The 23951-nt window shown below is 58.1% G+C and overlaps 2 protein-coding genes across 4 annotated transcripts; one reads left to right on the top strand and one right to left on the bottom strand.

Annotated features, from left to right (window-relative positions):
• Positions 1 to 697: 697 nt before the first annotated feature.
• TRIP10 (thyroid hormone receptor interactor 10) lies at positions 698 to 12375 on the bottom strand. Of its 3 annotated transcripts, XM_075545658.1 has the most exons (15): positions 12337 to 12375; positions 11043 to 11158; positions 10910 to 10966; positions 9204 to 9351; positions 8841 to 8903; positions 8580 to 8684; positions 8348 to 8476; positions 7409 to 7555; positions 7102 to 7296; positions 5940 to 6107; positions 5552 to 5661; positions 1749 to 1881; positions 1388 to 1524; positions 1182 to 1303; positions 698 to 1025 (listed from the first exon to the last, which is right to left on the bottom strand). In XM_075545658.1, the coding sequence occupies exons 1-15, from the start codon at positions 12358 to 12360 to the stop codon at positions 877 to 879; spliced, it is 1803 nt and encodes a 600-aa protein (XP_075401773.1). In that variant the 5' UTR covers positions 12361 to 12375; the 3' UTR covers positions 698 to 876. The 3 variants fall into 3 exon arrangements, with proteins under 3 accessions (XP_075401773.1, XP_075401786.1, XP_075401779.1); XM_075545671.1 differs by lacking the exon at positions 5940 to 6107; XM_075545664.1 differs by lacking the exon at positions 10910 to 10966.
• Positions 12376 to 14318: 1943 nt separating this feature from the next.
• On the top strand, positions 14319 to 23716 carry GPR108 (G protein-coupled receptor 108). The gene is made up of 18 exons (XM_075545648.1): positions 14319 to 14475; positions 15504 to 15623; positions 16837 to 16887; positions 17049 to 17131; positions 17731 to 17855; positions 17970 to 18025; positions 18113 to 18181; positions 18277 to 18381; positions 19688 to 19821; positions 19914 to 19989; positions 21110 to 21183; positions 21301 to 21418; positions 21495 to 21625; positions 21709 to 21752; positions 22241 to 22290; positions 22623 to 22706; positions 22787 to 22911; positions 23426 to 23716. The coding sequence occupies exons 1-18, from the start codon at positions 14356 to 14358 to the stop codon at positions 23496 to 23498; spliced, it is 1638 nt and encodes a 545-aa protein (XP_075401763.1). The 5' UTR covers positions 14319 to 14355; the 3' UTR covers positions 23499 to 23716.
• Positions 23717 to 23951: the final 235 nt, after the last annotated feature.

The following is a 23951-nucleotide window of genomic DNA, read 5'->3' as shown; positions in this document are numbered from 1 at the left end:
AATCCCATGCTGCCCAGTAATGTGCATGTGGATATTGGGTGGCGGGCTGCCTCCTCCCAAGACCCAGTGTCTGGAGGCTCTGGAAACCCTTGCCCATCCCTACACCTGAGGGGGCCTCAAAAAGTTGGAGGGGAAAGTTTCATCCTTTAAATTTCTGCATACCTTTTGAGAGAAAAAGGACACATCTGTACAGACTCCATAACTAGAGGACCCAAGAGAATCCCCAGGAGCCCACCCCTGGTGGGCAGGTGGCTTTCCTTAAGAGAACTTGGGGGAAGGGGGTGGAATCTGAAGCCAGAGTTCAAAGGCGACTCTGCCGCTTTGAAAGCTGTGTGCCTTCGGGCAGATGACTTGCCCTCTCTGTGCCTATCTATAAGATGAAACGCCAGCCCATGCACTTCCAAGGATGACTGTGGAGGTCAAAGCTCATCGTTTAGACGCGATTACCGCAGCACCCAATAGCCAGCCTGTTTTCAGAGGGTTATGTCCAGTGTCCTCCAGCCAAGTCCCAAGGACACTGGCTGGCCCATGTAGGGTCGCCAGATCATCCATCCTCCTTGTGTGGCCTATAAGGAAGGCCGTGATTAGGAAGACCCATCCCATAATGAGGCTGAGATGCCCAGAGCGTTCCATCATTTTTTTCTTTATATATAAAACGCGACGGCCCCAGCCGAGAGGCAGGAAGAAAAGACCTGACCCAGGAGTATGTACACCGGTGATAAAGGCACAGACAGCGGGCCCACGTGGGGTGGGCGGGGCAGCAGGTTACACAGGTCTTAGGCGAAGCCACGGGGGCAGAGATAAAGTGCGTAGGTCCTGGGGGCCCCCCGTGGCCCAGAAGCAGCAGCCAACAGCCCCCCTGCCCCAGCCCCGGGCTCAGTTGAGCGTGACACGAAGGTAGGAGGTGGGCACGTAGCCCTCTCCGCCGTGTTTCCGCCGGACGCGGGTCCAGCCGTCGCCTTTGTCCTCTTCCATGAGGCTGAGGTCTTCTCCCTCCGCCATGGAGATGGTGCCCTCGCTGGACCCTGTCGGGAGGGTGGGTGCCAGTCAAGCTTAAGGGAAGCCGACGCCAGGCAGCGGGGCTGCCCCCACACCGGCAAGCAGCATGCCTCAGACATCACCCTCCTCCCCCACCTCCATTGACCAAGCCCCCTGCCCTAGGCCCCCGAGGCCGTCCTCACCTTCGAAGTGATAAATGGCCACACAGTGACCTATGGGAGAGGTGGGCTCCTCTTCAAAGTCCTCATCGAACTCCGTGTAGATAGGGGTATCCTGACCCTCCTCCGAGGGGTGTCCTTCGGAGCTGGTTGGGAGAAGGGCAGCGAGGTAAGGGAAGGCCCGCCCCCATTGCCCGGGTCCCCGGTCCAGGGCTGTCCCCGGGGCTCACCTCTCTTTGTTGTCCTGTGAACTGTTGTGGCCGTCGTCCGGAGGGGCGCTGGCTGGGGGGTCGGGAGGCCGGGTGTGACGGCTGAGGCTGTCCCCTCGGTTGCTCAGTACCCGGCTCTCAGCTTCTGCCAGCCAGGCCTGGGAGGAGGGGCATGACAGTCAGGTCCCAAGACAAGACGCTAGCACAGCCGACCGGATCTTCTGAGGTCACCCATGCACACCCAAGCCGGTGATGAGAAACAGCTGGAGCCTCCCCCCCACCCCTACCCTGGCATCCTCCCTGTCCCCCATTTACACCCAGCAGGGTGACTCAGCCTGGCCCCCGCCCCTCCCCAGGGGCCCCCCTGCGGGCCTGCCCTTACCTCATACTTCTGTACCTCCAACTTGAGCCGCTCGATGTTGCTCAGGGTTTCCGTGATCTGGGGCTCCAGGCTGGCTGGGTCCCCCATCTGCGGGGTCTTCTCATACACATCCTTCATTTTCTTTAGGGCTTCTCTACGGCCACATGAGAAGGGGGTGGAAGCGTGTCACCAAACAAGGGAAAGGGGTGGTGGTGGTAGGCGTGTCCTGGCTCCATAAGAGGGGACTGAGTTGCTAAGGCGTGACCACCTGTTATCCACTCCCAGCCAGGGTTTTTCTCTAACTGGCCCAGCTGGCCTCAGTGAGCTTGTCTGGGAAATGGGCATAGCATTGACATGTACACACACACACCCCACCCCCGAGAAGCCCTGGTGGCAGTGAAGTACTTGGCTGCTAACCAAGAGGGAGGTTGGTGCTGCCAACCAAGAGGGAGGTTGGTGGTTCAAATCCATGCAGTACGGGCAGGGCTCAGCAGCAGAAAAGGCCTGGAGATCTATTCCCACAACAGTCACAGCCTTAGAAATACAGAGGGCAGTTCTGTCTGGCCTTATATGTTTATAACTAACTCAGCCTCACAAGACGAAAACATGGACACATGGATGTTCATGTGCATGTGCATACACACACACACACACACAGCTTTCATATGGCATGGCAGCTGTGAAAACAAGAACAGACTGGTACAGGGTGATGTCACTGGCTGTCACTGATGACCCCATGCACACTGAAATGGGAAAACTGCCTGGTCCTACATCGTCCCTGTGATTGACTAGGGAGACTCTTGTGCTCCAAGGGGATTTGTTCACTGCCTGAGCTTCAGAATTCAATCATCAGGCCTTTCTTCCTATCCTCTTTGCCTGGAAGGGCTGCTCAAACCAGGTCAGCATCCTGGCACCGTAGTAGCCTCCCCTGTGAGACGGATGGCGGCTGTGCATGAGCTGCAATGGCTAGGAATTGACCCTCTGAACCAATGGCACACGCCCCACTCCCACCGGACACAAAGTCTTAGCTAGGACTCATTCATTCGTACACCTATCGAGCACCCACTGTACCATAAACGTAGGACTACATCCTGAGGCCAAAGAAGAACTGATGGACTTGAATTGTGGCGCTGGAGAAGAATACAAAAAGTGCCACGGACTGCTCAAAGGACAAGCCGATCTGTCTCGGAAGAAGTACGGCCAGAGTGCTGCTTCGCGGGCAAAGATGGCACAACTTGGTCTTACATACTTCGGACCTGTTGCCAGGAGAGAGCAGCAGTCTCTGGAGAAAGACAGCGTGCTTGGTAACGTGGAGGGGCAGGGAAAGAGAGGAAGGCCTTCCAGGAGCTGGAGGACATCGTGACCTCAATCATGGGCTCAGGCATAGGAATAATTGGCAAGGATGGCGCAGGACGGTGCTGTGTTTCATTCTGTTGTACATGGGGTCACTATGGGTCAGGATCGACTCGATGACACCTAATTACAGCAACGACATACCCTGAGATTCCAGCCAGCCCTTAGACATCCTTCAAGATACAACTAACACACAACCGTGTGTTAACTTCCAGTCAACAACAGGCAGGGCCCAGAGAGGAACCACAGGGCCATGGAGGAATGCACTTTCCACCAACCAGCGCATCCGGAGGTCTTAGCACCAAGGGGAGAATGCTCAGAGGGCAGGGTTGCAGAGGATCAGAAACCAAAAAATGCCTGAATTGATTCCGACTTGTATTGCGCCTCCGGGCAGAGTAGAACTGACCCCCCTGGGTTTCGGAGACTCATTCTGTACAGCAGCAGATTGCTGCCTCAGCCGGTGGGTTCCAAGTGCTGACCCTGTGTAATAAGTGACCCAAGGAGTGAGAAGGCACCCCACCACCAGCACTCGGATGACCAGGAAAGAGAATCACGGGGAGGCCGTTGAAAGAATGTCACTCCATTGCGGAGTTGGAGATGAGCGTCACAGAACAGAATGTATATGAATGGAAAACCAGTTTGCTCTGTAAACTTTCACCTAAATCACAACGTTAAAAAAAAAAAAAAAACACAAGCAAGAAAAAAAAAAAAAAGAGTTGAGGACCAAAGAAATTGTAACACTATAATAAGACCAAAAAATCTCAGCTCTGCTCAGTCTGAGGAAAATGTGGAATTCCAGTGAATTCTAGTAATGGCTTTAGAATAATGCACATTTCACAGGACCAAAAAAGAAAGGAAAAAGCCCAAACCCACTGCCATCGAGTCAATTCTAACTCATAGTGACCCTACTCAGGGTTGTTGAGAGGGTAATGCTTCATGGGAGAGCAGCCAACCTCATCTTTCTCCCAAGAAGCAGCTGTTGGGTTTGAACCTCAGACTTTGCAGTTAGCAGTCCAATGCCGAAGGCACTGCGGAAACACTAGGTACTATTACCACAAATCCCGCTGTCCCTGCCCTCCTCCAAGTCTCTGCGACAATAGGTGGTCATGATGAATGGGGACTCCGGCATGGTACAAACAGTTAACACACTCCACTGTGTTAACTAAAGGTGGGAGGTTCGAGTCCACCCTTGAAGGTGCCTCGGAGGAAAGGCCTGGCTATCTACTTCCCCTCAAAAAAACCCAACAAACAAAATTCACCTCAGCCACAGAAAACCCTATGGAGCACCCAGTTCTCCTCTGACACATGTGGGGTCGCCCTGAGTCAGACGAGGCAAGCTGCCAAGGGCCTCAGGGACAGAGCTGGGCTCTCAGCCCAGGGCCAAGTTTCCTCTGCCCCTATGGTCCACACCTCCCCCAAGAACCTTACAATCCTGAAAGGCACGCTGCACCAGGATAAGCTAGCTTTTTGTCCAAGAAGCTAGACGCAAGGAGCAAGATAGAATTTGGCTGCCTGCTCCCAAGTGGCCGTCATCCCTGTTATGTAACACTGCTGGAAGAGGCTCTTCTTGCTTGGAAAGAGTGATCGTGAGGACTCTTGGGGTGTTTTTTTTGTTTTGCTTAAAAAAAAAAAAACAACTGGCAGACTTTTTATTGTTAATATTTTAAGAGCTTGAGTTATTTAAAGAGAAACCCATTTGCTCCCCCACCCCTGCCCCCTTTTAGCCGGTTAATACGATGAATTAGAGAAGACTCTTTGGCCTGGAACCATCTTTGGGGGACTAGGGTGAGACCCAATACTTAAAAACAGGGTTTCTGAGTCCACCACTTGCTTGGCTCGCTCACTGCCATGGAGTGGATTCCAACTCGTGGCAGCCCTACAGAACAGGGTAGAAGTTCCTGTGTGAGAACCCGAGACTAACTCTCAGCATGGGCTGAAAGCCTCGTGTTTGTCCCTCGGAGAGGCTGGTGGTTTCAAACTGCTGCCCTTGAGGTTAGTAGCCATTTCGGCAGGAGGATTTTGTCTCGGAGACCTAGTTGTTGCTGTTAGGTGTTGTCCACTGGATGGACAGCCCTGCCCAACGTTTTTCCTGCCTGCCATAGATGCAAAGCTGGGGGTTTCTGTCCCAATGGCCAATCTTTGGGTCAGCAGCAGAGTGCCTAACCATTTGCGCTGCCAGAGTTCCCTCTGAAACTGTTAAGTGGAACAGAAAGAAGCTATGATGTTTTACTCGCGTTGACTGAGTTTGGAATAGAGATTTCCCCTGGGCTCTTAAATGAGCTGTCAGTTTGCTGGAATGAACTGAGTAAAATAAGAACGAACCGTTTTTGGTTTTCTACCGAGTGCTGTAGGAATCACCTGTAAAACCACCGGGGTGTGGGGTTTGCTGGGGAGAAAGAGCTCTGGGCACCGTACCACGGCAGTTCCATGAACTCGTTTGCACCACTCTTTGGCCGCTGCTCCCGGCTTACCTCTGGTCCACCTCCTTCTGAAGTTCCCGATTGCGCTCCTCCAGCTGCTGTTGAAGCCGCTTTCTCTGCTGCTCTGGGGGCAAGTGGCTGAAGTCCTCGGTCGCCACTGTCTGCAAAGAGGGAAGGCGACTGAGTTTCGTTTGGGTCGTGGGGGGGGTCCCAGTTTCCAGACTCTGCTTGGTTCATAAACTCAACCAAGTCCGCCTTCCTCCCTCCAGCTGCTTCTGGGGGCACGGCCATGCGCACAGCAAAGCAGATCCAGGTCAGGCGATGGAGGGGCTTAGGGGGAAGGACCTGGCTGGTGCTGGAAGCAAGCAGAGCCCAGGGTCCCGCCCCTGGTCACTGGGCGGGGCGAGGGCCGCCCCTTCCCCCCCAAGGCCTCACTTACCCCACGGCTGCCTCGAAAGCTGCGGAAGGACGCTAGCCGCGGTTTGACCGACTTACTGATCTCGCTCAGTATAGCCAAGGGGTCGCGGCCGGAGCGGGGGGACGGGGGTCCGTTAGGCAATGCCGAGGGCAAGGAGCCCCCCAGGGGCAAGAGGGATAGGGGGCGCGGCTACCGGCAGGGGCGGGGAGGGGAAGGGGCCGGTGCAGGGGAAGGAGTGATAAGGGACAACGTAGAGGATGGATGGATGATGGATGCAAAACAGAAAAAATCGGACACACAAAATGGAGAAGAGAAAGAAAGGGAAAAAAAACAACGTAAGAAATCCACAACTCAAGATGCACAACCACACACAGAAGAGAGACGCATGCCAGAGCCACAGAAAATTCTAGAATGTGGGGCGGGAAGGGACATTAGACTGTGAGCCAGAAGGCAGGGCCAGCCCTCCCCACCGCCATGGCTCCAACTTTCCTGTAGCCCCATATCCAAGCACCCAGAATGGAGCTTGGGGGTCATGAGACCCCCTCCCCACCCACCACTCAGCTCTCTGGGCTCACAGTCTTGAAAGGGGAAGGACACAGGTACAGAAACCAAGGTCTCAGGCAGGTGTGGGGACCACAGAAGTCAAAACCAGGTTGGGAGAGGTCAAAGGCTGGGACCGGACACGTTGACAGCTAGGGATGGGGCAGGAGAGTCGGGCAGGGGTCGTCATGTATTTACCACCAGGGGCTCTAAGGTACAAACTGAGAGGACAGGGGCTTGTCCAAGGCAGACACCAGGTGCGGGGGATGGGGTGTCAGACCCATGCCATGAGATACAAGCAGGGGGCCCCAGGAGCCCATGGCAGAAGAGAGAAACACATCCCCCTCCCCTGGGCCAATGTCCAGCCCCCAATTCCCCCAGTACCATTTCTCCCAGCATCTCCAGCAGCAGCAGACAGACAACACAAGCCACCACCCCCACCCCATCCCCAAACCTGCCCACCCCCAGCCTCTGGGGACACCCAGGCCAACCCGCTTGCCCGCCCATGTAACTTCCCTCCAGCCCTGGGCCGGCAGCCAAGAGGAAAATTCCTGCCTGGACTGAGCATTCTGGTGGCCAGGGCTGACTCAGTGGGGCCCCCACCCCTGGGAAGGTCCAGCTCCCCGAGGACCCTGACACCCACCTTGTTCTTCTTGCCAAAGGGCCAGCGTTTGGCACGGCTGCGGCTCGGGCCTCGGAGCTCCGGCCGGCCATCGGAGGGGGTACCCAGGCTACTGTCGGAGGGAGCTCGGTTCATGGGCTGGCTGAAGTCTTCAAATTCCAGGTCGCTTGGGCGTGCAAAACCAGACTTGTGCAGCTCAATGAGGACCTGGGAGTCCTGGGGAGGATGGGTGGGGGAGGCCGAGGAAGGGTAAGTCGTTAGGGGTGAGACCGGGTGTCTGGTGTGAGGGACCCACCCCATGCCCACCAGACGGGGACCAGTCACGCACGTTCTTGGCATTCACAGCATCTGAGGCCACCTTCATGCCTTCCAGGCACTTGGCGATAATTGGCACCACCTGCAGCTCAGCCTCTGACAGGAACCCATACCCAGCCCCCAGGCGGCTCGCCCGGCGCTCATCCATGTCCTGTAGCTTCTGGGGGGAAGGGGCAGGGGCTTTGGGAAGTCACCCCAGTTTCCACCTCCCACTTCCTCACCTAGTAAGAGGGGAGGGGCCCCGGGAGCTATGGCATGGGCTGGTTTGGGCAAGTCTTGCCCGGTCTCTTTTCGTCATTGAGGAAACGGGTTATGCTGATCCATGTTCCACACCGGTCGATGGAGAGACCAGTGGGAAAGTGTAAAGGTTCAGCCCAAAGTAGCCCAGGAGGGAAGAGAGCAGGACCAGAGGATCTCAGAAGGAAGAACCCTGAAGATGCCGCCCCTCCTCCTTGTCTAGGAAGTCGGGGGGGGAGGGGGGGGGGAAGGGCAGGGTGTGGGGGGAGGTCGGGAAGGAGGACGGACAGAATAAGAGAGCCAGAGCTTTAGGGGGTAGGGGGTGGGGAGGTAAACCCATCCGGACACTCCCAGCCTCAGGATTGGGACCGGGAGCAGAGTACAAGGCTGAGACAGATGAGAATCCAAGGCTGGTGAAGCGCTCAGTGGCAAACCGAAAGGCCGCAGGTTCAAGGGGTGCCTTGAGAAGAACAACTTGGAGATCTACTCCGAGGGGGGGAAAAACCTGCCACTGACGACCCTGCAGAGCCCCTTTCTGTTCTGGCACACGAGGGTTTGCTGTGAGTTGGGAGTTTCATCATGTGATTCTCTGTGGCCATGTTTCTACTTCCTGCCCAATCTGAGAGTTGGGGCATGGCAGCTAGGGCTTGGGCGCATGCATAGGAGTTGGGGAAATCTTATTCCCACCCTAAGGGAGAATCACTTGAGCACTTACATCAAATATCTGGGGCATCTGGGAAAAGTAGAAGTGGGCCTGGTCTCGGTTGAACCGCTGTAGCTGGGCTGCGTACTCATTTTTGCTTTCTTCTGCCATGTGACTCCGAAGGTGGGCTTGTTGCTTGGCCTAGGGAGTATGTGGGGGAGGGGAGGTGCTCTCAGGTCCTGGCCTTGCCTGATTCCTGCCCCCCCCCCCCCGCCCCCTGGCCTGCCTCAGATGCCCCTCGAACCTTCTCCACGTCAGCCTTGGTGGCATTGATATCCTGGTCCAGCCGTTCAGCAGTCTGGGCTGCCTTCTCGGCTTCCCGGCAGTCCCGCTCAAACTTCCTCTTGCTCTACGTCAAGGAGGGCACCAGAATGAAGGGCAGCTGGGATTCTGAGGACTGTCAATTGGTGGTGGGGGGTGGCTGGGCACAGTAGCCATGCTGTGGGTGGCCAGGTCTGTGAATCAGCCACCCTCTCCTGTCCTCCCTCACCCTGCTGAAACTCACATTCTCCAGTTGTTTGAAGCCATTTTCTAGCTGCTGTTGGGCCCGCCGGCCCTCCTGGAAGTGCTATGGAGAGAGAGGGGTGACAAGACTCGATGGTGTCCTGACTGCCGCTGCCCGGGGTCAATGGCCTGTGCAAACCCACTTGGAGACCATGAGGAAGAAAGACCTGGCGAACTGCTTCTGAGAAACTAGCCAAGGCCAACCCCGAGGGGCCCACAGCTCTCCTCTGATACACACGAGGTGCCCAAGAGTCAGACGCAACCTGAAAGCAGCTGCTTTTCAACTAGAGTTCCAGTAGCCGCCCCCCCTCCCGTCCCCCCAACGCACGACGCTCACACACACAGAGGGGACAAGTGCACTCACCAGCTTTCTCTCCTGCTTCATCTCCTGGGAGTACTTGGCCAACTCCAGGCACACCCGGACACTGAGGTTCTCGGCCACCAGCTCCCGCTGCCCCGCAAAGTCGTTCACCTCCTGGAGAATTTGCAGGAAGGCCTGCTGCTGGCTGAACCTGAGGTGGAGGGGCAGGGGGGGTGGGGGGGGCGGGGGCCGGCAGTCAGGCCCCCTAGGAACCAGGCGCCTCTGGGACCCACCTCCAGATGGGGGGGAAGGGTAAAGCCCTCAACATTCACATTCCCACCCCCCAACAAAGGCGATGGTGACTTTGGTCCCCGAGCCCCTTGCTCCCCGCCCTGGAGTCAGATAGCAGTTTTGGAAGGGCACTGGAAGCATTTGGAGTGTAACAAGGGGCCAAAAAGCAAGTAGGTACTATGTTATGTCTCTGTTATGTCCCCTCCAGGGGAGCAGGGGCAGACCCTGTCATCAAGCATCGTGATTATTGTTTTGCAATGAGGTATTAATAGTCACGCTACATAGCAAAACCAAGATTACAATCCACATCTTGCTCAGTTTGGGCTAGAGGTTGCTGCCCTCGAGAACTACAGGGAGAGCACTTCTAGAGCTTTTGGAACTGCACCTGGTAATAAAGTCGTGAGGACCCCTGGGGACAACGGCTGTGTGCCAGACGGCCCACTGAAGAGCTGGCAGTTCGAAGCCGCCCAAGAGCGGAGTCAGAAGACATAGGCTTGGCGCTGCACTTCCAACAAATCACAGAGTTGAAAACCCCAAGGGGGCAGCTCCCGTCTGCCCGCCCAGGGCAGTGCTACTGTCTCAGAATCAACTCAATGGCAGCCAGCCAATGGAAAGACTCGCGGGGCACGCACGGCTCAGGGCCAGGCACTGTTCTTACAAGGCGAGTTCTCAGCGCAGGACCTCCAGCTAGCGCCAGGGGCCGCTTACCCATTTCACAGATGAGTGAGACAGAGGTGCAAACTGGCCCCAAGCAGCTGCTGGAGCCTTCCCGCTTAGAGTTGTTGTTTGGGGGGTACCATGGAGCTGATCCCAAGGGATATCCATCCCAGGTGACAGAGTGCTGCTGCCTCACGGGTTTTCTAGGCGGTCATCTTTATGGAGGCAGACTGCCAGGTCTTTCTGCCGCATTCTCAGGGTAGGCTCGGACCACCCACCCTTTGGTAGGCAGGAGAAGGGTCAGCAACGGCACGACAGGGATCCTTCCCCCATTGAGCAGGCGAGGAACGCAGAGGCTGAGAAGCCTGAGGGACCTCCAAAGCCCTCCGTGAGCAAATGAGGCGCCCTGGCGGAAGAGGTCAGCGGTTCGAACCCACCAACCAGTTCAGTGGTTCTCCATCTTCTTAACGCCGAGACCCTTTCATACCGTTCCTCTTGCTGTCGTGACCCCCCACCACCACAAAATTATTTCCGTTGCTACTTCATCACTGTCATTTTGCTACTGTTATGCATCCGGCGACCCAAAGGGGCTGCGACCCACAGGTTGAGAAGGCTGCACCAATTGCGCCTTCAAAGAAAGACATGGCCTACGGCTGCCGGTTCTGCTGTCCCCCAGGGTCGCTGTGAGTTAAAAGTGATGAGCTGGTAAGGGGCTTTAAGCTAGTTTCGCTCAGCTCTAGGCTAATAGGAGGGGTGGGCGGAGATCGCTGGAGTTTGCTCAGCTGAGGGGAGAAGCGGGACCACCCCCTCCTCATTCTTACTTGGAATCAGGGTCATCTTTGGCAGGTCTCTTGGGCAGGTATTTTTTCACCAGGCTCCTAAGGTGACAGGAAGGAGGGACTTAGCCTCCAGCCCCGCCCACGAGCCCAGGGCCGGTCCTCCCTAGAGTCTCACCGCAACTGCTTCGCATAGGCCTGCTCCACCTCCGTTCGCTCTTTCACGAACTTCACGTATTTGTCCAGCAGGTCCAGGCCCCACTGCGTGTGGCGCTCGAGCACCTCAAACTGATCCTGAGGGGCGGGGAGGGGAGAAGGGGGACCCCGGCGTCACGACCTTGGGACCCTAAAGCTCTGGGACATCAAACCACCCTGGGAATTCCAAGGTTGGGCGCTCCAGGCAGGCGTGGCTTCCCGGCCCCGCCCGTCCGCCCCTGCGCGGCTCAAGGAGGGTTTGGGGCCGGAGGCAGGAAATCGGCGGGAACCCCCTCCCCTTCCCAGGAAGGGCTGGGGAACAGGGGCGGAGCCGCAACAAGACGACAAGGTCCAGTCTACGAATGGCCTAGACGGGTGTGGAGTGGGGCAGGGCCCTCCACTTGTCCCAGCTCCCCTAATCCCCCCCCTGATTCCGGAAAATCCGGCCGGCCAGCCTGGCGTGAGTCAGGGCTACAGGGGCAGGGTTCCCGCAACTTGGGGGGCCCCAGAATGGTGGGGGGCTGTCGCAAGGTTTCCCAAATCGTTATGCTTCTTGAGGTTCCCTGATGGGTGACTCAGTTTCCTCCAGTGACCCTACGGCACCTCTTAAAGACACCTAGAGTTGAGGGGGACAATCTAGCTATCTCACAGCAACCAGGGACCCAATGATCCCCCAGCCCTGAGAAAGGGGTGAGGTCAGAGGTCGGGGCTAGGGAAGAAGGACATTTCTGGGACTTCCAGGGCAGCAGGGGCGGGGGGGGGGGGGGGTTCTTGAAGGGGCCTGGTGCTGAGGAATGGAGCTGGGACTGAACCTTGCAGCCCCCTGCCCCCAAGGTGTCCCAAAGCCCCGGGAAGCGACAGAGAGGGCAGTCCAGACTTCTGGGTACCACGTGAGGAAGAGATTGGCCAGAGGGCCCCCTCCCCCCGCTCAGGAGGACAGGCGGGCGGCGGGCAGGAACCCAGGGGCCGTAAAATAAGCCGCTGGCCGGGTCAGGGTGCCCAAAATAGGTGACCTCGCTCGGCCTAGTCTCTGGAGTTCTTCTGCCCTCCTGGCTCTGCAGGCGGGTGCCTCAGTTTCCCTACGTGCTCCCGCAAGGTCGCTCTCTTCAACCTCGAGCGTCCAAGAGCCAAACTCCTAGAGTGCGGAGAGCTGGGACTGAGGGGGGGGGTGTCTGTGGACGCCACAGCTCCGAACCTCTCACTAAAGCCCAGTAGGGAAAAGCGGGGCGCCTGGACCTTAGGGAGGGGGAACTTGGGGTTAGGAAGACCAGACTCACCCACAGCTCGGTGCCCCAATCCATGCTGCTCCCGCCAAAGCCGCCGCCCGGTCCCCGCCGCCCGCACCCGCGCCCGCCCGCACCCTCCACCGGGAGACTCAGCCCAAGGCGGGGAGCCCTCGGTGCTCCGCCTATTCCCCGCCCACTCCAGAAAGAAATCACGCCCTGCATACTCGGCCACGCCCCCACTCGCGCGGAGGCGAGGCCCAGACTCCCTGGGGGCGGGGCCCCATGGAGGTGGGGCCAGGAGAACGCCCCGCCTCTTCCTAAGGAACGCAGCCAGCAGAGGCCTAGGGACCCACTTCTTAAAGGACCCTTACCTATTTCCCAAATCCCAGGCCCCCTCTTTTTCCAGCTCCCTCTGTCCCGAACTGTTTCATCCTTCCCTTTCAGCCATTCCTTAAAGCTCCAAGACACTAAAATCCCAGTCCAAGAAGTTGCCCCGACACACCCTGTCCCAGGGAGAACTTGAGGTCACCGGGCTCTTGAGGGCCGGCCAGGTTCCTGGCGTCTAGCAGCTGGTCCCACTAATGGTCTGGTCCCTCCGGCCACAGGGCGGATAGGAGGACTTCGATTCTGCCCGGGATGCGCCTCCGCCAAGGCCAGGCCCATTAGCTCCCCTACCGCATCCTGTCTTCAGCCTCCACTGGGAAACTCAGGACGGATCGTCCTTGGGGCTCCTGGACAGTTCCCAGCTCCCTGGTGCTTGCACTTGCCCATTTCCCAGTCTTATCTATTAAGGCCCATTCAGATTTAATTGCTGGTCTGACCCAAGATCTTTATTTTGTCCTCCTCCAGATGCAGGCTTCAAAGTCTGTCAGACTCCCCAATAAAAGTCTATTCATACCTTGTAAATCCTTTTGAGGCGCTGGGATGAAAAAGGAGAGCCCCCTCCCCACACCGAGGGCACGCGCGCACACACTTGTACGTGTGTACACACACCACCACCACCACCACCACCACCACCACCAGCACCACCACCCCCCACCACCCCTAGGAGTTCCTGAGCCTGAGCGCTACTGCGAAGCCCTGGAGGAGAACTCTGCTGGGACCTGGCCCCACCTGCTGGTGGCTCATGGGTCACAGCTACATGCAAACAAGGCTTTACCCCAAATGTCGTTAGACTGAGTCAGGGGCTCACCGAGTGTGTGAACTCAGGGGCTCCGTCTGGATTGGAGCTGAGTTCTGGATTCCATCCGGGTTAGAGACTCAAAAAGGAATTGGGGTTCAGCCCAGATCAGCAATACAATTACGGTAGGTTTGTGGGTCTCTCTGACTACGGAGCAACCCATCATGAGTCCGAACGAGAGTCAGGTGTCAGGACTCAACCTAAGACAGGCACTATATTAGTGGTTAGGGCCCTGAGTCAGCGGTCACAAGAGGGGTGTCTGGGATTTGTTTGCGATCAGCTTTCAGCCGTGGGTAAGGGGGTTGAGCCTGGGATCACAGATCATATTAGGGTCAAGTTTTATCCTAGGGCCAGACTTAGGCCTCTCAGTGGACCAGGGAGACTAGAAGAACAGGACAGGCCTCAGCAGATGAGTGTGTTTACCCAAAGACTGAGCTCTGGCGGGCAGCCAGGTCCTGGAGTAGGAAGGGAGAAGTCTGTCCTTAAGGATGCTGGGAAATGTAGTTCTTGCCTTGTTGGGAGGACTGCTCCTGCTGCATTCTGGGAAACGTGGTCTTGCTCGGTCTGTCAGTTAAAAGGAATTCCGCTTCGCGGGGCCCCGGATATCTGAGCCATCATAATTGGTTCAATCCTCTGCTTATCAAATTACATCCGGGATTATCTTTCCGGTGGTTGGTGAAAGTAGGGGGGCGGTGTTCAAGTGTATTAGCACTCCCATTTGAAGTCGGTGCAGTCCATCTAATGTTGGGTGCGCGCGAAGAGGGCTGCTGATTGGCTGAGAGCACTGGCCCAGCCCAAAGCGCGGTGCGCGCTAGATGGTGATTGGCTGATGGTAGGCGGGCCTGAGCGTGTCAGAGGAGGCGGTGCCAGAGGAGGCGGTAGCTCCAGAGATGGCAGTGAGGGATAGGAGGGGGCTCTCCCGCGGGAGCCCCGCGGAGTGGGGGCCGTGGCTCTTTCTGCTGCTACTGTTGGGCGGTTGCTCGGGACGCATCCACCGGCTGACGCTGACGGTGAGACCCGCGGTGCGGTGGTCCAGGACGAGGGGCTGCGGCTTGGTTCGGGAGAAGCCCCCAGCTTGGAGTGGTCTCGTCCGGCCTCCCCTGCTTCTTAGGGAGGATAGGGCGATCTGGCGCCCCCCGCCCCCAGGCCTGAAATGGTTTTGTCCGGTCCCTCTGGTTGCTATGGGTGGAATGGCGCAACTGGGCCACCCGGGGTCGTGCCCTGCCCCTTGGGGGCGGGACTTCACCTCCTGGGACCACTCAGTGCCCTGGGTCCTATAAATTCTTGGGATCATGTCTGGCAGGTTTAGGAAGCCTTGGCGCTGTAACAATCCCCCTTGGGGATTGGGTGTGGGGTCCTTGGGGGGCATTCTTTGGGATTTGAGGGACTCCATTGAAATCCAAATAGTTTCGGGGGAGGCTAGGGTCAGGTACCCTGAGATGAATATATCCGCCGGCCCTCGCGCTGTGAAGTGAGGCCCATCTATTGGGCGAACTTGCAGATGCCCCAGGTCCTGGACCCTCAGGACAATGGCCAGAGGCACCAGGGACACCCTATACCTGCATAGCATTGATCCGGGACACAGCTTCACCTCCTTCCCGCCGGCCCCACTTCCCCATCACCCTTTGTTGCTTTAGTTAGATGCCAACCAGTCTATAGGTGACAGAGTGGAACTGTCGCATTGGGTTTGCCCAGTGGGGCAGTGGTTAAGTTCTCTGCTGCTCACTGAAAGGGTTAGCACTTCAAAGACATCAGCACTCCAGGGAGAGAAGGATGGCAGTTGGTTTCTGTATGATTTTCACCCGCGGAGACCCTGTGGGGCAGTTCCACTCTGCCCTATAGGATCGAGGTGGATTAGAATTACTTGGTGGCCCGGGGCTGGATTGGATTTGGCCATTTTTAGTGGAGCAGACTGCCAGGTATTTCTCCCTGAGAACCGCAGGAGGGTGTTGATAGAACGGTTGGCTCTGGGTGGCCTCAGGCCAGAGCCCTAGGCAGGGCAAGCCTGAGTAGCCTCTTCCTCTGTGGTGTCCGGCAGGGGGAGAAGCGAGCGGACATCCAGCTGAACAGCTTTGGTTTCTATGCCAACGGCTCCCTGGAGGTGGAACTGAGTCTCCTGAGGCTGGGCCTTCAGGAAACAGAAGAGAAGACCCCGCTGGTGAGAAGACCCTGCCTCTGAGTGTACCGACCAGTTCTGTCACCCTTGCCTGACCTCCAGCCAGTCCCTTGGCCTCTCTGAGCCTCATTTTCCTCTTTCCTAAATTGGGGACTGTAATATCTCATCCGACAGGTCTTAGGACACTGATCATGAGAGTTGGGGAGAGCAAAGTAACGAACAAGGGAACCCCGGTTCTTAATGAAAATGAGCAGCAATACCAGTTGCCGCCAAGCCGAGCCCACGTGTTTGAGAATAGACTGGTGCTCCATGGCTGGTGTTTGGTTTCTTTCTAACTTCATACCAGGCATTTCTTCCAAGGTCCCTCTGGGTAGATTCAAACCTCCATCCTTGCGTTTAGCAGCCAACGCAGAGACTCTTCTCACCAGTTAAAATGAATAGCATTAGTGGAGGAACCCTGGTGGTGTAGTGGTTACCATTGGGCTGCTAACTACAAGGTCAGCAGTTTGAAACCACCAGCCGTTCCCAGGGCAAAAGATGAGGCTCTTGACTCCCATCAAGAGGTACAGTCTCAGAAACCCACAGGGGGCAGTTCTACTCTGTCTTACAGGGTCGCTGTGAGTTGGAAGGGGCTTGGTGGCTTTGAGTTTAAGATGGGACACCAGGAAGCCACCAAGTAACATGCAAAGTGGTTCCCCCACCCCGGCTCCTCCAAGAGCCACAGTTCAGAGTCGCTGCGGGAAAATTCCCGGAGCCCAGTTAATTACACAGGTTGATACACAGGACTGGGTGGGGGCAGGGGGCTTTGAATGGCTTCATAAGTCACCCAGATGCCTCGCAGTGGCTTCCACAGATGCGTGTTGGAGCGGAGTGGTGCATGCATCCCCAGGCCTGGCTTTTTGCACCGCCTGGCCGTTGTTTCTGGGGTTCTGGTTTCCAGAACCGAGATGGAAGGTCATGGTCATTTCCAATGAGCGGAGGTCTCCCTGAGGAAGGGATGCCCAAATTGAGTTTGGGGGTCAATTTGAGGGTGCCTAGGGAGTCTCAAGGTGATTAAGGGGTTAAAGGGGAGTGCAGAGGGTAGGGGGGGGTGGATTGTTGGAAAATTCCAAGTGAAGGTACGAAGCCTGATGCTGCTGCAGGTGTCCAGTCATGTCCAGACCTTCAGCCTCTCGTGGGACAACGGGCAGGGGTGGCTCAGGAGCTCACTGGAGACCCTCACATACCCCAACTCCCATTCTTTCCCTTCCGCCAGGTGGGCTTCAGCCTGAGTCGGGTTCGATCTGGCAGCATTCGCTCGTACACTGTGAGTGGAGGGAGTGGGAGGGGGCTTGTCTGCCTTCTGTACCTGGAACCCAAAGACCCCCAGCCCTTGGCCAGAAGTGGGAGGCCTGAGGAAACCATCCTGGGTAGGTTTGATGGGGGCGTGCAGGGGGAGGTTAATGGAGCACCCTCTTCCCGCCCCAGCCCCAGGATCCCCACGACTGCCCCCTCCACAAGAACAGCAGCAACCTGCTGGTGGTCTTCCTCATCAACACCAGGGACCTGCAGTGAGCTGGGGCAGGGGAAAGGAGGGGGGTGGCTGGCACAACTTCCCCCCTGCTCCCCCCCCCCCACCGCCTACCGTCACCCTTTGCCCACTCCCACCCCCAGGTCTCCCTGGTGCTGGGGGACCTGCCAAACCCTGATACCATCATGCGGAAGCCCATATCCTGGTCCCTTCCCCTGGGCAGGAAGATGTGAGGGGGCAGGTGGGGCATGGAGGTGTCACAGCAGGAGCCTGGGAGCAGAGGGTCTTAGTGGCCACTGGCCAAATGGTTCTGGTGCACCAGGCTGCCCTATGTCTTCCATTCCCCCTACCACCCACCCCTCCCCCCCACACACTGCGGCTGCCTCCTAGATAAACCGTTCTTTTTGGAGAATGCACTTAAAGTCAAGCGAGCAAGTGGGAAAGGGTGCAGAGCCCTCCAGAGCAGGCCACCTCAGGATCTGGCAGCTGCTCAGCAGGGCGCTCAATAGCCAAGAGATGAGAGTCTGTCATCCCCAGCACTGCCTCCTAGAGGGTGGAGGAGTCTCCAGGGATTTGGTACAAGTTGTGCGCCTGCCCCCTGCCCCATGCTTCCTCTTCTGTCCCATTGCCTCCCCTCAGGGTCCAGGTGCAAAAGTATGGGGACCAGAAGGAACTGTTCATTTCTCCTGGCCTCCTCCCCGAGGTGTCCTCTGACCCCCCGCTCCAGAAGCCAGGCCCCTCGGCCACTCCCCACATAGACAATGGTGAGTCTCCCGGGGCCTCACGAGGGCAGGGAGGGGCAATTGTCTTGTTGCCTCTGTCTATCTCTGAATTCACTTGCACGTTCACCCAGCTACCTGGCCGGTCTCCTCCCACAGGGCCCTCCCAGGGCAATAAGAACGGGCCTTCGCAGGTGTCTGACGGAAGCCGGCAGGTTTGGAAGAGTCAGGGCGGGAGGGTGGCTGGGGGCCCGGCCCAGGGCAGGCTGAATGATGCTGAGCCAAGATACCTGTCCCCTTAGGGCTCCGGTGGGAAGGACAAGGAGCTGGTGCTGGGCCTGGGCCACCACAATGACACCTACAACTTCAGCGTGAGTGTCCAGAGCGACTGCAGCCCACCCTGCCCGTAGGTAGCTGGGTGCCCAGCTGAGCTCTCCTCTCCTCTCCCCACCCCGCCTGCCCCCAGTTCCACGTGGTGATCGGCTCCAGGGCCGAGGAGGGCCAGTACAACCTCAACTTCCACAACTGCTTCAACACCAACCCGGGCCATGAGCGCCCCTTCGACATGTCGGTGAGCTGGTGGGGGGGGGGGGCGGAAGCCCCGAGTCTGGCCACCTATGTCAACATAGAACTGTGCCCATGGGCTCTCCAGAGATCCTCTCCAGGCTTTTCTTCTGTTGCGCCTCACCGTTAACCACTGTGCGTGCGCACACACACACCCACTCAGTCCTGACGCCTGGCAACCCGTGTGGCAAAGCCCCACAGAGAATCGTCTGTAGGGCAGGAGGCCTGGTGGGATGCAAGGGGTTACGTGTGGGCTGCTAACCCACCAGGTCGAGGGGTTCCAGCTCCCCAGGTGGAGGAGGAGGCTGTCTGTTCCCATAAAGGCGTATGGTCTTTGGAACCTTGTGTCCAGAACCCACCAAACCCGCTGTCCTGGAGTGAACTCTGACTCTGGTCACAACAGCCCCCCAAGGCTGTGAATCTGGACGGGAGCACACAGCCTCCTCTTTCTTGCAAGGATCGTGTGTTAGGGCCAGGCTGACTAGAGAAACAAATCCAGGGACACTCCTCTGTGCCTAAGAAAGAGCAAGTAACTGCATCAGGAAAACATCCCAGCCCAGTCCAACTCAAGTCCGATGTGAGTCCGTAAGCCCCTCTTCAGACTCACGCAGCCACGTGCAGTGATGCAGCATGCAGGAAGATCGCAGGCCGGCGGGTGCAGGGTCCTGTGGATCCAGTCGTGGTGGTAACATCACGGGGCTCGGGTGGTAACCAGGGTCAGCCAGCAGGAAGGTGAAGGCAGAGAGAGATGGGGTAGGGGGGAGTTTCCCAGGACCTTCCTTATGAGAAGGCCACGCCCACAGGGAGGCACCATCGGGCTGTGACCTGATTGGCAGGCTGACCTCTACACTTCTAGGTATCTTCATGTTGACATGAAATTACCTACCTACCACAGAGCGGCCAGCTTGGTGCCCCTAGCCTGCAGCACCCCAGGGCTCCTTGGGAACCCCGTGTAGTCTCAGTAAATGGAAGCGACCTGAGGGCAGTGGGTCTGGATGCCTCTTTTTAAATCTTTACGGGAGCAGAACTCCAGGCCTTTCCTCCGGGTCTCCTCTCCTGCAGAGCACCTGGTGGGTTTGAACCCCTGACCTCACGGTGCACAGCCCAGCACTTAACCACTGCACCACCAAACTTTTTACTCAGAGCTTAGTTCCCCAGAATCTTCCTGGCAACTAATGGTGAAGCAGCCACTGCTGACCCACTTGGGTGGGTGGGTGGTGGGTGGGGGGACTGAGGCCCAGTCAAAAAGCTGGAGAGCTGGCACCTCAGGCTGGACACACTGCTCATGCCCCCCCCCCCCTCCACCCACCCAGGTGATGATCCGGGAGAAGAATCCAGAGGGCTTCCTGTCGGCCTCCGAGATCCCCCTCTTCAAGCTCTACATGGTCATGGCCACCTGCTTCCTGGCCGCCGGCATCTTCTGGGTGTCCATCCTCTGCAAGAACATGTAATGCCCTCACTCACCCCCAACCCCCCACCCCGGCCTGGGCCAGGCTCTGACACTTCCCCACGCCCCACCTCTCCCCTCCCACCTGTCAGGTACAACGTCTTCAAGATCCACTGGCTCATGGCGGCCCTGGCTTTCACCAAGAGCATCTCGCTCCTCTTCCACAGTGTAAGACCCCCACCCCCCACCCCAAAGCACCGCAGAGCCTGGGCGGGGAAGTTCCATTTGTCCATCTGTTCCATTTGTCCACTTGTCTCCTTGCAGCCAGTTGCCTAACTAGCCACGTCTGTCCTTCCATCCACCTATGACTCTGTCCCTCCATCCAACTGTCCACCCATTGTTCCTGTTTTGATTGCCCCTCCCTCAGTCTGACTGTCCATCAGTTATCTCACATAAGACTGCGTCCCTCAGTCTGACTGCTGCCGTAAACGGAACAGAGGGCCCTATCTGACCTCCTCTGGCTTCGCAATTCCCACGAGGCAGGGGTCAGACAAGCGTCCGTGGTCCAGCCTTCTTTACCTAGTCTAACCCCAACCGTTCCTTCCACGCCACTCTGCAGGCTCGCTGGGTTTGATCATTCTTTGTGAGGGCCACACAGAGCTCAATTCAGCACTCACCATGAAGGGGCTTTACTAGAGAACTCAATAGGTGACCACACTCAGGACCAGAGAACTGTAAGGGTCCAGCCACTGGTTTCCTCAGCCAGCAGCCAAGTCTCCCTCCGCTTCTTGGTCTCCCAGCCACATGGTAGCCAAGTCTCTCTCCAGTCTCCCAGCCACACGGCCCCTTGGTCTTTGCCCCCACGTGCCAGGAAGCCAGCCTACCTGTCACTGTGTCCCATAGTTCCATAGTCCTGGGCCAGATAGGAGACCTTAGCCCTTTGTCTCCGTGCTGCCCCCTGGAGTCTCCATGCCTTCAGACAGCGATCTCCAACAAGCTCTAACAGGGTCCCCAGGGCTTCGCTCCTTACAGCTCTTGTTAATGTCACCCCACTCTGTTTGCGTCACCCCATCCAATCACTCGGGGTGGGGGTGGGGATTTATCAAGACTTGGATAAAAGAGACAAATTAAGCTTCATTCCACCACAATTGTCCAGCCATTCTCCCAGCTGACTCCAACCCACGGTCCACCCATCGTTTCGGCCGTGACTGTCCGTTGTTCAGCCCCTCGGCCATCACTCTGGTTGTAGTCTCTGTTTAACCTCTGGTCCACCCACCCACCTGCCCGTGATTGTGCACACTGCTGGGTGCCCATCCTTCTGACTGTCCCCCTGTCCATCTGCCTGCAGATCAACTACTACTTCATCAATAGCCAGGGCCACCCCATCGAAGGCCTCGCTGTCATGCACTACATCACCCACCTGTGAGTGCCCTTCCTCACTGGGAAGGTGGGCAGAGAGGGCTGGGAGGAGGGTGGGTGCGGGTGATGGGGATCAGGGGGTCAGCTCCTCTGTCTCATCTCCTCCCACTGGCCCCTCAGGCTGAAGGGCGCCCTCCTCTTCATCACCATCGCCCTGATCGGCTCTGGCTGGGCCTTTGTCAAGTACGTCCTGTCGGATAAGGAGAAGAAGATCTTCGGCATCGTCATCCCCCTGCAGGTGCATGGCAGGGACCCCGGTGGGCAGCTGGGTGGATGTCCCCTGAGCAGTGTCACCACAAGCCCTGGCCCCGCAGGTCCTGGCCAACGTGGCCTACATCGTCATCGAGTCCCGCGAGAAGGGTGCCAGCGACTACGGCCTCTGGAAGGAGACCCTCTTCCTGGTGGACCTCATCTGCTGCGGCGTCATCCTCTTCCCTGTGGTCTGGTGAGGCCTGCGGGTAGCAGCCAGCCAGGACTCCACCCTGGGGCATGGCGGGGGTGGGAGTGACCATGCCCTCTGTCCCCCAGGTCCATCCGGCACCTCCAGGACGCATCCGGCACTGATGGGAAGGGTGAGGCCCTGCACCTGTGCCCCCCCCCTCGCGCACCCCCGTTCACCACCGACACCTCCACCCCTAACACCTCCATCTCTCCTGTGGACACTGCCATCCCACTCTGTCCATGGTCACCTCCATCCCACTCCCCTTCATAGACACTTCCATCGATGGATTCCTCCATCCCATGAGCACTTTCATTGCCCATCCCTCTGTGATTGCCCAGCCCAGTGTTCACCCATTGTTCCAGTCATGATTGTCCATCCCCATGCTGACTGTTCATCTGTTATCTCAAAGAAATCTCCATGGAGAAGTCTTATCCTCAGACACCTCCATCCCACACTATCCATGGTCATCTCTTCAGCCCCCTTGTCTGCAATCTGTAGCCACACCTTACTGCCCCTCTGCCCACCCCCCACGCCTCCCCATAAACTCCCTGCCCCTGACATGCCCAGCTGTCCCTGCTCCTTTGCCATGGACTCAGTTTCTTTCCCTCCCTCCCTCAGTGGCAGTGAACCTGGCCAAGCTGAAGTTGTTCCGGCATTACTATGTCATGGTATAAGCTTCCTCCTGCGTGCCCAGTGGTGGGAGGAGACAGTGTCCATGCCAGCCCTTCATGCACCCTGCCTTCTGCCCCCATCCCCAGGTCCCCTCCCCACTCCACCTCCAGTCCCACAGTTGCAGAGGTGGGGGGTGTCTCCACAATCCGAGGGGTCCCATGGCTGGTGGTCTAGAACAGAGTTTTATGGTCCGAGGTCCTATGGTCTGGGGAGCCCCACAGTCTGGGACCCCCTCTATCAGTGGTCCCATGGTTGGGGGTCATATGGTTTTGGGCAGTCCCTAAATCAGGGGTCCGGTCATCCCGGGGATCCCGCCCTCTGCCCACAGGTCATCTGCTACGTCTACTTCACACGCATCATTGCCATCCTGCTGCGAGTTGCTGTGCCCTTCCAGTGGCAGTGGCTGTACCAGGTGATGGGCAGCCCCAGGGGTGGGCCGGCGGGGGCGCAGGCCAGAGTGGGTGCCTGACGCTTACCCGCCCTGGTCCCCAGCTGCTGGTGGAAGGCTCCACGCTGGCCTTCTTCGTGCTCACGGGCTACAAGTTCCAGCCCTCAGGGGACAACCCATACTTACAGCTGCCTCAGGAGGACGAGGAGGATGTGCAGATGGAGCAAGTGTGAGTGCTGGGGTGGGGGCGGGGCCTTCCCTTACTGCCCCCCCACGTGGGCGTGGCCTGGGGTGTTTCCAGCCTGTGGGAGTTGGGCCAAGGTGGCTCTGGGAGCAGGTCAAGAGGTCAGAGCATCTCTGGGGGCAGAGGGCAGCTTCTGCGCAGTTCTGGGGGGTACAGGGGTGGGGTCATGCGACACTTGTGGGGCGCTCTCAGTGCAACTGGGGGATAAAGGAGGCGGGGTCATGCAGGTCTAGGGCCCGTTCTAGCTCGGGAGGGGTCCGTGTGTGTGTAGCTGGTGGGAGCAGGGTTGGTACAGGCTAGGGGTGGAGTGGGCGGGGTCACCCAGCTCTGAGAGGGGGGCAGCAGTGCGGGGGGCGGGGGCGGTGTTGGTAGAGGCTCCGTGTAAAGGGGGCGGGGGTCGCACTGCTGGCGGGGTGGGGTTGCACAGCTCCTGGGCAGGGTGGACTCGGACCTGCCACCTCTAGAGCTGCTGGACCGCCCCCTGACGCTGTGTTCCCAGGATGACGGACACTGGTTTCCGGGAAGGCCTATCCAAAGTCAACAAAACAGCCAGCGGGCGGGAGCTGTTGTGACAGGCCCCCTTCATCCACTCGTTCCTTCCTGCTGAGCCCCCAGTGCACGCGCGGAAGGAGGGGGCCTGGGGCCGAGGAGGCGGCCGCGCCCAGGACCGGCCTCCAGGACCCATTGCCCAGCAGACGAAGCCCCACTTACCCCCAAGACGGGCCGGGGCCACCCTCACTCCGTGACCACCGCCACGCCCACCTGTACAATAATGACCAGTCTGTTTTGCTATGCGTGTCCCTTGCCTTTCTGGGGGGTCAAGATCACCGCGACGGCTCAGAAACCCGGGTTCGCTGTGGGGAGGGGCCAGTACCCATGACTTTTCACCTTCAGTAGTCATGAACGGAGCATTGACTGTGTCAGGCCGTTTGCTCAGTGCTGGGGGAGTGTGAGGAGGGGGGTGTGTTGGGAGAGGGACATATCCCAAAGAGGGGCCCCCTCAGCACTGACCCAAGACAGAGTCA

The sequence above is a fragment of the Tenrec ecaudatus genome, chromosome 1 (genome assembly GCF_050624435.1).
Source record: "Tenrec ecaudatus isolate mTenEca1 chromosome 1, mTenEca1.hap1, whole genome shotgun sequence".
Classification (NCBI taxonomy): domain Eukaryota; kingdom Metazoa; phylum Chordata; class Mammalia; order Afrosoricida; family Tenrecidae; genus Tenrec; species Tenrec ecaudatus.
Note: the sequence above shows the minus strand (reverse complement) of the source record. Positions and strands in the feature narration are given on the sequence as shown.

Bases quoted from the DNA above. Each gene is read 5' to 3' on its own strand.
- GPR108 (XM_075545648.1), top strand. From the start codon at position 14,356: ATGGCAGTGAGGGATAGGAGGGGGCTCTCCCGCGGGAGCCCCGCGGAG. The intron at 22,291-22,622 runs GTATAAGCTTCC...CTCTGCCCACAG, and splicing joins TCCGGCATTACTATGTCATG to GTCATCTGCTACGTCTACTT. The intron at 22,707-22,786 runs GTGATGGGCAGC...CCTGGTCCCCAG, and splicing joins AGTGGCAGTGGCTGTACCAG to CTGCTGGTGGAAGGCTCCAC.
- TRIP10 (XM_075545658.1), bottom strand. From the start codon at position 12,360: ATGGATTGGGGCACCGAGCTGTGG. The intron at 6,108-7,101 runs GTGGGTGTCAGG...CCCTGCCGGTAG, and splicing joins CCTTTGGCAAGAAGAACAAG to CCGCGCCCCCTATCCCTCTT. The intron at 1,525-1,748 runs GTAAGGGCAGGC...CCCTCCTCCCAG, and splicing joins TGGAGGTACAGAAGTATGAG to GCCTGGCTGGCAGAAGCTGA.